The sequence below is a fragment of the Labrus mixtus genome, chromosome 14 (genome assembly GCF_963584025.1).
Source record: "Labrus mixtus chromosome 14, fLabMix1.1, whole genome shotgun sequence".
Classification (NCBI taxonomy): Eukaryota; Metazoa; Chordata; class Actinopteri; order Labriformes; family Labridae; genus Labrus; species Labrus mixtus.
The window spans coordinates 16,347,835-16,360,890 of record NC_083625.1 but is presented as its reverse complement, the minus strand read 5'-3'; the positions used below and the strand labels follow the sequence as shown (position 1 = coordinate 16,360,890).

At 39.2% G+C, this 13,056-nt stretch overlaps 1 protein-coding gene across 2 annotated transcripts; it reads left to right on the top strand.

The window, feature by feature from the left end:
- The first annotated feature begins 1,405 nt into the window (after nucleotides 1–1,405).
- Nucleotides 1,406–12,287, top strand: slc6a7 (solute carrier family 6 member 7). 2 transcript variants are annotated; one of them, XM_061055455.1, is made up of 14 exons: nucleotides 1,406–1,603; nucleotides 2,990–3,227; nucleotides 3,706–3,837; nucleotides 4,595–4,805; nucleotides 5,827–5,965; nucleotides 6,094–6,228; nucleotides 7,429–7,532; nucleotides 7,619–7,743; nucleotides 8,063–8,175; nucleotides 8,264–8,401; nucleotides 8,505–8,604; nucleotides 9,469–9,587; nucleotides 10,502–10,675; nucleotides 10,847–12,287. In XM_061055455.1, the coding sequence occupies exons 1-14, from the start codon at nucleotides 1,550–1,552 to the stop codon at nucleotides 11,006–11,008; spliced, it is 1,944 nt and encodes a 647-aa protein (XP_060911438.1). In that variant the 5' UTR covers nucleotides 1,406–1,549; the 3' UTR covers nucleotides 11,009–12,287. The 2 variants fall into 2 exon arrangements, with proteins under 2 accessions (XP_060911438.1, XP_060911439.1); XM_061055456.1 differs by having other exon boundaries at nucleotides 1,420–1,603; nucleotides 2,970–3,227.
- The last annotated feature ends 769 nt before the right edge of the window (nucleotides 12,288–13,056 follow it).

Here is a 13,056-nt window from a genome sequence, read left to right as displayed (position 1 = left end):
CAGGTTAACAGCCAATTTAAAAAAAAAAATCTGGAAAGAAAAATAATATTAAAGCCACAGTTAACTGGCCTGCTAGTGCTAACTGACTTGATGGTAAAATAAGAATTTGCTTTAGCATAGCATGTCATTTTCTTGTGATGAGCTGAGTGTTTTGGGAACATATAGCATTAGGCTATTTGGAGTCTCCATAAGATAGTAGGGTAAATAAAGCACTAAAGGCATTTTACATGTAGCCTACATAGGCCTACACAAAAAAGTTTGATCATTCAGACAGAAATGTGTATTTTTTATTATAAATCTCTTATCATTTGAATCTACAGGCCTACTTAATTTGAATGGTATGCAGTTGAAATGTCTTATAAATGACCTGCAGAAGAATATGAAACTGTAATGCACAAAAACACATTACACAACAAGCCCATAGCACAGAAAAAAATCGGAAACAAAGAATGAATTGACTCTTTAGCTAAGCAAATCCTTCTATTAAACCACCTATTAAAAGACAAATTATTATTCTTAAAGAAAAAAAACAGAAATTGTGCAAACACTTTGAAATTAATTACTACTTATTAAAATTAATATAATATATAGCCTACCCATGGAAAAGTATGAATGCCACACCAGTTTTGTTTCTGTTGGTACAGGCTATGTTGATAAAAGCATTACACTTATTCTTTCACAATAAATAGGTTATATTCTGGCTTCATTATTTTGAAGGAAAAAGCTGAAGCTTACACGCAACTTTCGTTAAAGTTACCCGGGCCGGGTAACTCCTTTATATGTATGTAAATGTATGTACTTATGGAAGAATTTATTTTTACAAGACATCAAAATCAGAAAAAAAGACTCATTATCGTGATTTACAATGGACTTTGACAGTGGATTTCTGAAAAAGTACACAGTAAAAGTACTTCATATTACTTGTACATGTAGTCTAGGACGTACTAAGTTCAACTATATGAGAATAATTTTCTACTTATGAAAGCATTCTTTTTTACAAGACATCAAAATCATAAAAAAGACTCATTATAGTGATTTATAAAGGACTTTGTCAATGGATTTCTCAAAATCAGAATATCAGAATCATTTTCTACTTATGGAAGATTTTTTTTTGTCTGGAAAAGGAGATTAATAACGGGTCAAAATCGCTGCATTTACCATAAAGATCAGAATACGTGGGCACTTAAAGTTTAGGGATAGCTCACTTCACCATGTAAACTCGAGGAGCGGCTGGCTTGACCGCAGTGGTGAGGAGGAGGAGGAGGAGCAGGAGGAGGAGGTGTACTGTGCTGCACTTGTGCCCTGCCTTTCTTTTTAGTCCTTCGCATCACCGCCCACCGACCTGCCTCCTCTTCGTCATCGCTGATGTCTCTCCTGCCGCCTGCGGTACACTCGACTGTAACCCCGGCCCGTAAACTGCCTCCTTTAACACAGCATCTCTTGACAATACAGCAACATGGTGTACTTTCAAGATTGCCATCCCGTGAAAAATATGGATTAACAAGCGACAGATAAAAGAAGTGAAGCTCCACCTGTGCCGTGGGGGGAAATGCAGGACGAAAGCGGCAAAGCAGCAATCGGAAGCCCCGCAAACACCGCGCAGGTAGGGACGGAGGTTTGAAATTCAGGCTCTCAACACCAAACATTTCACTTTGTTTGGACTTCAGACATATGTCCGACTCTAAAAGCAGCGTGAGACCTCTTTACAGGTGATTTAACTTCACTTTGGTGAGGGCAGGCAAAATGTAGAAGAAGCTGTCTAACCTGTTAGTCCACATTGCTCCCTCCCACCTCTGAGGATTCAGCTACCTAAAGATACACTGTAGACACAGAAGATACAAGCTGATTACTTAACATGTGTGTTTGCTCAGACTGTTCTCAAGTTTCACATACAGAACAGAACATTATAAAGCTGCTGATCTGCTGCAGATCCAAAAGAAATTCACCTTTTCCACTTTGTGAGCTTTAGTGCCATTCAGTTGTCTAATGCTCACCATGCTTTAAAATCAAATTATAGGCTATTAACAAGTCACATTTGTCTTATTATAAACAGTAGTATTAATTTCAGAAACTTTACAAAGTCCTGCGTTAAAGTCAGTTTATTTCATTCATGTCATTTTTCAAGACAACAAACATTACCTGCAAGAGGGACAAGTTGTTGTTTTCTTGTAATATTTTGTAAATAATTTGTTTTATTAACCTTATGCTTTACTAACCTAGAGACGTCTTTTCTAATGTTATCTTTAATGTTGAAAGTTGTCATACAGTGCCTTTCATACTGTTATTTACACATGATCTACCGGTATATGAGATGATGATTAAAAAGCCTGTTGAAGTTCACTGATTCTTATGGAGTCCCATTGGTTTACTCTACTATAGATTTAGCATAATCCTTTGTTAAGTTTTGTTGTAATATGCTAACTTCCTGGACCATGCTACACCTCTATATGTTAAAATGTTCACATATTTTCACTTTGTGAGTGTAACAGATATGATAATTGGGGTTGCAAGAAATTACACTCTGGATGTCTCGAACAACGAGTATTATTTAACCAATCCACACTTTCATGTGTCATTGGAATAACTGATTAACTATTCATCTTTAAACACAGAACAATGACAGTTGCAGCCTATAAAGCGGAAGCTGTTACCTTCATCCGACTTCCTCAATGCGACCTGAGAAAGGGGAACGAAGGTCTACTTCGTGGTTTTAACACCGTGTATGTTAGACAGGGTAAACAAACCATGTGTAACAGTTGAAGTAAAAGACTTCCTACAGTTTCTCTGAGCTATTAGGTGTTTTGACTTAATATTAGACTTAAACAAGAATGAATGATTTATGTATATTATCACTGATTTATCTAATAATAATTTCTGCACTCTTATATACAATGCTCATGAGTACTTTGTCATGAAAAAAATGTAGAGGAGACGTGGCTTCTCCGACTTCTATTTCACTGACCAAACAGTTATGGTTTCATTTTTCCAGAATTCGGGACATTCGAAAGGACACGCTGCAACTCAAAATGGACACAACCCCACAGCTCCGGCTGTACCGTACCAACAGTTTGATTCCAGGCCGACGAGTCCTACACCCACAGCGACCCAGATTATCCCGAGAGAGCAGTGGGGAGGGAAGTATGAGTTCCTGCTCTCCTGTATGGGATACTGCGTAGGACTGGGGAACGTATGGAGGTTCCCGTACCTTTGTTACCGCAATGGAGGAGGTGAGCGGTCTACACGTGTTCACTCACTGCCCCTTTGATGCCTCAAATGTTTGAAATGCCGGAATATTGCGTCTGTAATAATTAGTTACACCCATTTGGGCAAGAGGCACCCTTCGCCCTGCCCTTGAATGTGCACTGTTCATCTAATCATGCTGGCTTATTCTGCACACAGCTCTCCTATCTGCGAGCTAGAACACAGAGCACGAACTAATCCTATAAGTAGAGACAGCATTTTCCTTGATTGCACCCCAGACATGAGGTCTGCCTCTTTAACCCAATATGCATCTTCACCTAAAATCGAACATGTTAAAGCTTGACAGAACAGCATCTGACTCTGAAACTACCACCTACACGTAGGTCACAAGTTATCCTGCTTCAACAGGCCGTCTACTTGTAGTCACACAATAAGGCCTTTTCACTGAATGTCTCCTTCAGTGCCTCGTTTCCTAACAGCTGGTATTTTCTTTCCTTTTCACAGGTGTTTTTCTCATCCCTTACTTCATAATGCTCTTCTTCACGGGTGTCCCACTCTTCCTCATGGAGCTGAGTTTAGGCCAGTATGGAGCAGCTGGCCCCATCACAGTGTGGAAATGCTGTCCCCTGCTCAAAGGTAATGTGTACCTGTATTGAGCTTTTTAGCCTTCGCAGTAATAATACACCTACATGCACGGTTCTTCAAGGACACAGCCTTCAGAACATTCCAGGAGACAACTATATGAGACTTAAAGTGGGTTGATGCTTGACTGTAATTAGTTGCAGCGATAAATAGTATAAAAATATCTGATCACAGCTCTGTGTTAATTTTCCTCTCATCTTGAGCATCCACATGTGACCATCTGAGTAAGCAGGCTCTCAAGATGACAACAAAATACCTGTGTCAACAGTCATTCATTGTTAGAGTCCAAGAAAATAACCGGCTGACTCACACTGGTTGGACATCTCACTGCTTTATGCCATGTGGCTAACTCGAAACATTCCTGAGAGTCAAGCAGCAGAATTGCCTAATATAAACATCCGAAGAGGAAACCTCTAGGAACTGTCTCAGAGCCAAAATCTAGCCGGAGAAAGCAGCTTTTTTTTCATTTATTAAAAGACAAGTTTATTTTTAGCTGGCTCAGTCTGAGATTGTTTTGAAACAGTTCCTTCAATTGTACCAAAAATAAACGAGGAGTCGCTGGTTACAAGGAGCAGCATTGAATGTCTCAAATGCTTTATTAAAGAGGTGATGCAATCTAAAGTCTTTATTTTATAATTATATAAATAGATTTCTTCCTTTATATATATACCTGTAATAAAAGGTTGTTCTCATTGGACTATAGTGTAATCATGTTGTCTTTTTGTACACACTGCTGTGTCTCCCCTTGTAGGTATTGGCATCGGGATGCTCTGCGTGTCGATACTGGTATGTCTCTACTATAACGTTATTATAGCCTGGACATTTTACTACCTGGGCAGCTCGTTCCAGAGCCCTCTTCCTTGGTCATGTGATGCTATAGCCAACGCAGCTCTCTGTGGAAATGGCACGGCAGGCAATAGCTCCAGCGGTAGAGTCCTCAGCCCCTCAGAGGTCTTCTGGAAGTAAGTGTCTCTCAGTCAGTCAGCTCCTTGTTTTGTAAAAAATAAAGGTAGCTTGTACCTGGAAAATATGCTCGGTCATAATAAATCGTATCATCAATCATCAGCTTTGAGTAGAAGTAAAGAGTTTATTTACATACAGCAAACAAACCAAAGGGCTCAAACTGAGGCAAGATACAGCATCTAGGTCAGACTGTTTGTTGACCTGATCACTGCAGCCTTCCCTCAGTGAGGCACAGCAGGCACTCAGAGGCACTGAGAGAGGCCGCTTCTCTATTGAACTGTAGCCCCTCCCCTCATGCAATCATCCCATCCAAACTACAAACTGCTGAATGACGGGCCCAGCATTTGTGTTTCATTTACTCTGTGAATAAGAACTTAATCCCAGTTTTTTTTTCCTTCATTCCAGCTCTTTTTGTAGTATCACATAGTATGTGCTCCATTTGACAAATGTGTGAGCGTGTTACAGACGTAAATTAAGAAATGCAAAAATACCATATTCACCAGACCTTAACATTTCATGCAGAATGGATAAACAAAATTCTGAACAGTTATAATTCTTAACATTGCATTGTCAATTAGGTGATTCTAATGAGTGAATTGACCCCATTGGGGATCAATAAAGTGTATCTTCACTTGTGTTGATCTTTTCTTCTCTATGTTCATATGTTAAATCCTGTACTGCTGCAACTGTTCATTAGGGATATGTTATTCATTCTCAAGGCTTATAGCAACTCTAATACTGCATTTTGTACAACACATTGTGTAAATACTGTATGTTGTGAAAATGCTGCTAATAATATCATCCTTCTTTTTTAAATCCACTGTCTTATAGAACTAATGTAATAAAACAAAAGAACTAAATGTTGCCATTGTATGAAATCCACAGTAGTTTTTAAGAACACCTCTTCTTTAGACTAGAGCCTTCACAGTTCAACATGTCTGCCCAACCCCATGCATAGTAAGCATGTCAGTAGGGGTGTTAAGTGTTGTATTACATGTTTTTGACTTGTGTGTCTCGCAGTGAGCGTGTGTTGGGTGTAGTAAACAGTGAGGGCCTCCATGACCCGGGCCCTGTCCGGTGGCCCCTGGCTCTGTGCCTGCTGGCCGCCTGGATCGTCATCTTCCTTTGTATGCTCAAGGGCATCCGCAGCTCTGGCAAGGTGAATCAAGACAATGCTGTTATTGTTCGCTACCTCCAAACGTACACACAATCCTGCATTTTGCTCTGACATCTTGTTGACGTAATGTTTATGTCTGTTGTTCTGTGTGTGTGTGTGTGTGTTTTCAGGTGGTTTACGTAACAGCTACTTTCCCCTACTTTGTGCTCATTGTTTTGATCATTAGAGGTGCCACACTGGAGGGATCTCTGCAGGGCATTGCTTTCTACCTCACACCAGACTGGAGCCGATTAGCCAATGCACAGGTACATGTGATGGAAGACTCACTAAGTTTGACCCTGCCGTGATAGTAACTGTGGATTGGCTTTTTAGTTTAAAAGATCAGTCTGTCAGCAAATAGTCATCCATCAAATGAAAATACAGGTTTTAATGTTATGACTAAATACAGATTATTAAAAAAAAATCACAAGGAATGCTTTTATCTCTAACTTATCTAAGTTGCCCTCATCTGTCCCCACACCAGTGCTTGGTTTTAGTGATCAATACCAGTATTTACTTTCCTTAACTCCTCATAGCTCCCCTAGATGTTTATAAAGCTTCCCTATAGTGATGTTTCTAAGTTTTTACATAGCAACACATGTTGGTAGGTCCTTAATGTATCTGGAACCAGATGTTGGTATTGGAATTGTTCTGGTCTCTGTGTTTTGGAGAAATAGTATTGTCTACTAGTGTTTCAGCGACAGGCAAACAGTCGTTGAGGAGAGCAAAAAAGGACGGATGGCAACCCACCGTAATGAAACCCTGAACCTATCAGTAATGGGTTAAAGTGTCCTGTATAATTTATTTACTTTTATTTATTCTTATTTGATTTGAACCTGTGGTACCGACTCGCTTTTTTTCCCCTTTGTGCTGCTGCAACACCTGAATTTTGCCTCCAGGGATCAATAAAGAATCATCTTATCTCATCATGTCTTGTCAATCCTCTGAGGAAGACAAAGTTTTAATACATGTTTATGAATAGATATCATTATAAAAGTGTGGCTTATAATCCCTTTTTGGTGTTGTTTTCCAACACCAACTTCATTCTGGTTTCTGAAGTTGCTTGTCGGGCTGTAAACAATCACAACAAGCGTAAATTGAAGTCTCGGTTGGAACTCCTTTATCCCTAACTGCTGGCTACACTGAAAGCTCTGCAAGGTTGGCCATAGTTAGAATTACAATTTTGCAGAGGCTTTAGCATTGACGGCTGACTGACAGCTAAAAAATCGGTTCTGAGATATGTTCTTAATATCTTGATTCTTGTTCTATTGCACGTCTTTCCATCCAGTAAGAGACACACGTTTTTAAGTGCATTCTCACTCCTCTAAGTGATCAACTCTTGGATTGATACCTAGAATGCACAACAGTAAACAAGTGATCCTCCGTTTTGTTATTTGGCTCATCATATCAAGACAAATGTTTGATTACATTGATTGTTAAAGAAATATTTGTCTCATACATTGCAGGTTTGGAATGATGCTGCGTCACAGATCTTCTACTCCTTAGGTATAGGAGTTGGTGGTCTGCTCTCAATGGCCTCTTACAATAAGTTTGACAACAACGTCATCAGGTGAGTACGAGCTCCAATGTTGCATTGGATCTGTTGTTACTGCCATGAAAGGTTCAGACTTTTCATCCTGCTTCTTTTGGTTTCAGGGACACTTTGATCATCACCACAGGAAACTGCTGCACCAGCTTCTTTGCAGGATTTGCTATTTTCTCCATCCTGGGACACATGGCATGGAGGAAAGGGGTGCCTGTGGGAGAGGTGGCAGATACAGGTAGTCACTTTGCTCAGTAATCTTGTTTAAATTCTTGAATGCAGACAGCTAAACTTGCAAAATGAAGCATTTGAGTGTGTTATGAGGATACTTATAGGAAACTGTATTTTTGTCTATTTGTATCCAAGAATATTTCATTCTAAACACAACATACAGTAGTCTTTATTTCTTTGAACTGACCTCCCTGACAAATGTATTGGCATCTAATTTATTTACAAACTTTTACAAACCAATTATTTTCCTGATCCACACTTTAAATTGTATTTTACTGCATTCGTATCTATAATTTGCCTTTCTGGACTTCATGTATTCACTTCAGGTCCTGGGCTAGCCTTTGTTGCTTACCCAGAAGCCCTTGCTCTGCTGCCAGGCTCGGTGTTCTGGTCCATTATGTTCTTCCTCATGCTCTTCATGCTGGGGATCGATACACTGGTAAACCCACACACCACACCAAGACATAAGCAGAAATAAAGACGTACAAGTCCATATGTTTCATACCTTCTTTTCTGCTGCTTTACAGTTTGGTAACATGGAGGGCATCACGACGGCTGTGCTGGACGAGTTCCCACAGCTCAGAGGGAACACGCTGCACAAGTCCATGTTCCTGGGTGCTCTGTGTTTTTGCTTCTACCTGATGGGTCTCCTGTTAGTGACTGATGTGAGTTTGGGATTCTGAAGAGATGCAATATGTTATGAATTCAGCTGCAACTGTGTCTTTTCTGTGATCACTCTCATATACCCCACGCTGTGTGTCTTCATAGGGTGGGATTTACTGGTTCACTCTCATTGACGCCTTCAGCACTAGTTTTGGCCTCATCATCATCACCCTCTTCATGTGCATTGGCATCTCCTTCTTCTATGGTGAACTATCTCATTACCCCTAACATTTACATCAAACTCTACTAACACTTAACCATTCCTCCAGTCATCCAGGAAATCTGGGGCTGTATTCACAAAGCCTCCTCAGAACAAAGAGATGCTCCTTGTGACGATATTCTAAGAATCGTGACATTTCCTCAGAATTATCCCTTAAAGTTAAGACTAGATCCTTGTGAAGGTATCTTAGTCCTTAAGAGAGCTTTGACACAGCCTCATGTTAAAGGAGCATTATGTAAGATATCTACTGAATTAAATCATTAAAGGACCTTACTATATCATCCGACATTATAAAAAACATGTTGAAGTACCGACAACAATGCAGCAGCCATTAGATTCTGGTCCCTAATGGTCTGTTTTTGTTTTGACCAGAGAAGTTAGGCAGTTTTATTCTTCTTTTTTTTTCTCTCTTTTTTGGATCAGCCAATCACAACTTTTTCAAAGAATGTGTCTCGCCTAGCAACACAGTCAACCTGCGCCTCCTCACAAAGATAAAAGTGACAGTCCCTTCCTCGCTCAGTGTTGCTCTGAGAATGTTCCTAAATCACTCCTGAGCTAAGACTCCTTGTCAGATATGTTTAAGCTACGTTAGGAGCTCTCTGAGAGGATTGAGAGTGAATACAGGCCCTGATGTTTATAAAGAAGAGGAATTAATCAAATCCAGTATTGATTTTATAATTGTGCTGACATCATTAAGTTTTTGACTGCTGTAAATTATTTGTTTCCATTTCTCACAATCTATTGTTCTTATAAATACCATATTGAACACTGTGTGTTCTCTTTGTTGTCCTTATGATATCTCATTTAATCATGGGTTCCAATTCTGCATCTTATACACCTCTCTATCAGGAGTGAACCAGTTCTGTCAGGACATCATTGATATGATCTGCCACTGCCCTCCTTGGTGCAGCAAATTGCTGCTTTACTTCAAAGCATGCTGGGTTGTCATCACTCCATTTCTGCTGCTGGTGAGTTTGAACATACCGTTAGCATTTATATCAATTCTTGATGTTTTGTGAGAGACAGGTGCAAATTGAGTCCCTAAGCATTGGAAGTATTCCAAATGTTTTTTAAGAATATCAATATAAGTTGTTTTATGGTGGATATCTATTCCACTGAAGTTTGTAGGTACTATACCAGAATACTGACGATGCAAAATGTGCATCTTTCAATTTAAAGTTTCGCTTACTATCAGGTGTATGATTTTTTATTTGCTCCATCTGTTTTGGAAGAAAGATTAATATACAAGTTGTTGGTTGAAGATCGGTCTCATCCTGCAGGCTCTTAATCATTCTAAATATATTTATTCTCTTATTCTGTTCTGCTTTGAAATTCTTCATTATCATCAATGTTTTTATTCTTTCTGAAAGCCAGACATTTAATAATGTAGAAAAAACATTTAGAGTCTAAAGGATCTCTTATGAGCTGAACAGTTATTGCTGGGTTAAAGGTGATCTAGTAGCTTTACAGTAGTGTTTTTTGTTTCCTCACTGCTCCTGTCCCCTGAAGTAGAATCCTTGTTTTGGCTGATTTATATAGAAACGGTCATTTGATGCCACCTTTCATTGTAATGCATGTTTCACTTGCTGTCACAGGGTAATGTGATGCTCATTATCCCATTAAGGGACTCAGGTAGTATGTAAATTAAGTTACCTATTGTTAGAAAAAGTTCCATCTAGAGAACTGAAATAACATCACAACTTTGAAATAATGCCAACTGTACTGACATCTTCTCAAGCACTGTTGTGAATAATTGAAGAGGAGGAACTGACATTCAATCTGAGTTCCCCCTGGAAGCATTTCTCTGCTGACCTTCTCTCTCTCTCTGTGGCTTTCTGTTCTTCCCACTGCTCACTCTACACTTCTCCTCTTGCGCCTGTAGTTCATCCTGACCTACATCTTCATCGAGATGTACAACACATCGCTCCTGTACGGGTCCTATGTGTATCCACGGTGGGGTAAAGCACTGGGCGTGTGTATAGGAGCCACCTGCTGTCTACAAATCCTCATCTGGGCCATTGTGGCCATCAGCAAAGAAACTGGAACTCTGAAAGACGTGAGTGTCAACGTCATGTCACTGTATTGTACAATGTTACACCTCAGCCACACTAGATCTGCTCAAACTGATTACAAGTGGTGAATGATTTTAAACATGTATCATATTTAGATGAGATTGCCTGTTGATCAGAGTTAATGACCCTCTCTCTTTTCTTTTTTTTCCCCCCAGCGTTTCCATAAATCAATCCGGCCTCTGAATTCATGGCGGGTGAACAACTTGAGGAGCACGACAAGAGTGGAGGAGCCAGAGAGGGTGGAGGCTCCATTCACTGTCACGCTCACAGACATGGACTACACTGCGATGAGTTGGGAGATGAGAAGCGAGGCGTGACAGAGAGCATGGGGCGAACTAACAGTGATGAGCAAACTACGTTAAGAAACAGAGGAATTTATAATGAGGTTTTAGGCTCCAGCGAGGCTCTGGTGGCCTTGTCTGAAGAGACTGTGTCCTGCTGGGCAGTGTGGATTTTTTTTTGCTTTATTTATATATTGTGGATTTTTAATTTGTATTTTTTTTTTTTTACATTCTGTAGAATATACGGTTAAATTTCCTATAGTAGGACTCTTAACAGGACATTGGGATGATGATCTTGCCACATATCTGCTTATCTTATTTATTATTTTATCTATGTATAATTCACTTTTAATGGCTGAAAAGTGCAATGACTCTTCATGATGGCATTCAACAACCTCGGATTAAGCCGGAAATTGACAGACGGACCAAATTGTGGTGATGACACAGTCAGGATTTATTTGAATCCATCTTGAAAATGTATTGCTTAAAATATTTAAATAGTAAATAGATTAAAAGACACTTGCAAAAATGAAATCTTATGTAGCTTCTGTGTCTCTATCACGTTTACCACTCAGATGTTTCATCTTACTTATTTTACTTCCTTTATTTAAGATGGGCTTTTAAAGGTAACTTCAAGTTATTTACCGTCTTTTGTTGCCTTCAGGGGAAAAAACAGAAGTCAATGTGTATCCACACAGGTTGGTTTTTAGTTTTTCATTTTATTGGATCTTGGCTTTGATTGTACTTCAGTGGATAATATATTCCCCTCTTTTGTCAATAAGCACAAAACACTCCTTAAGTCACTGAATATCATTGGTTGAATTCTTCTATTTAGAGGTGCTCATTGGTCAAAGGAACATGATCATTTTCATGGTATTAATCTTGACCCTGATGAGTGTTGCTGGAGCAATTTGACCTCTTCTAAGCCTTTCACTCTTCATGCACCTTGTCAGTTAGTGAAGTTTGTGCCAGAAAATCCTCTTGAGCTCCTGCCTAAACATGAAGACAAAGGTTGTTTGAATGTTATTTATTGGCAATTCATCATCACAGTTATTTCTAAATATTATCGTACAATGACATCACTGTATTTTACACGACTTTGTGTTACAAAAGCCACTTGGTCATTGATTTTTCTTTCAAAGCATCTTGCTTTGCTGAAAAGTATTTTATTGTCCTTTGTTTTAGGATCGTTTGCCTTGTCAGGAAAGCCCTACGTTTTCATCTTTTTGTTTTTGCCTTTGTACACCTTGATGCCCTGTCTTGTCCATGTGTTATCTGTGTACATAATACATTAAACATGTTTTTCTCTCTGTAACTATTTAGTCCTTCTGTTTAGCCATATCTTAAACTTTTAGTGTGGTATTTTTCTTCCATATAGGTTAAACAGAAACAAAAAATGAATGTTTCAAAACAGTGATAAAAACTCAACATTTGTGATCTGAACAATCGCTGTTGACCATCTCCGATGAGGTAAAGCACACACACCCTGAACATAAGGATCACAATGAAAGTATGACTGCTTAAATGGAGTTAAATTATGTTTAATGTGGGCAGTAACCAGGAAGAAGGTTCTCAAACCTTGCAGTCGTTTGTATAAGCAATGTATGACTTTTACCACAAGAGGGCGATCGTTGGGAACATCAGTGCAGGGTGGGGGACCATAGACTGTGGGGACATGTCTGACTTCATCAATAGATTGCTAAAACGTGACATTTGTGGTGACTACCGATTATTTCACGTAAGAGAAGAATAACCTATATTATTGATGATTATGTATTCATGAGTGATCAAGTGCGTACTGCGTCATAACGCATCAAAAACTGAAAAAGGTGAAAGGTAAACACATTTCAAACACGCTCACGTGGAGAATTGAGTGATTATTTAAAAATTTTAACATAATTTCAACACCGCTATTTAATTTATATTTGTATTCGATTAGCTGAAATTATGTGTCACCTACTCGTTTTATGCATTGTTCATAAACCCTTAGTTTGCGCCCTCTGTCTCCTGGCGGGATAAACACAAATGAACGGATGTTGCGTAGACATTTTCCCGCGTTTTCGTCTCGAGACTTTGGGTTAGTT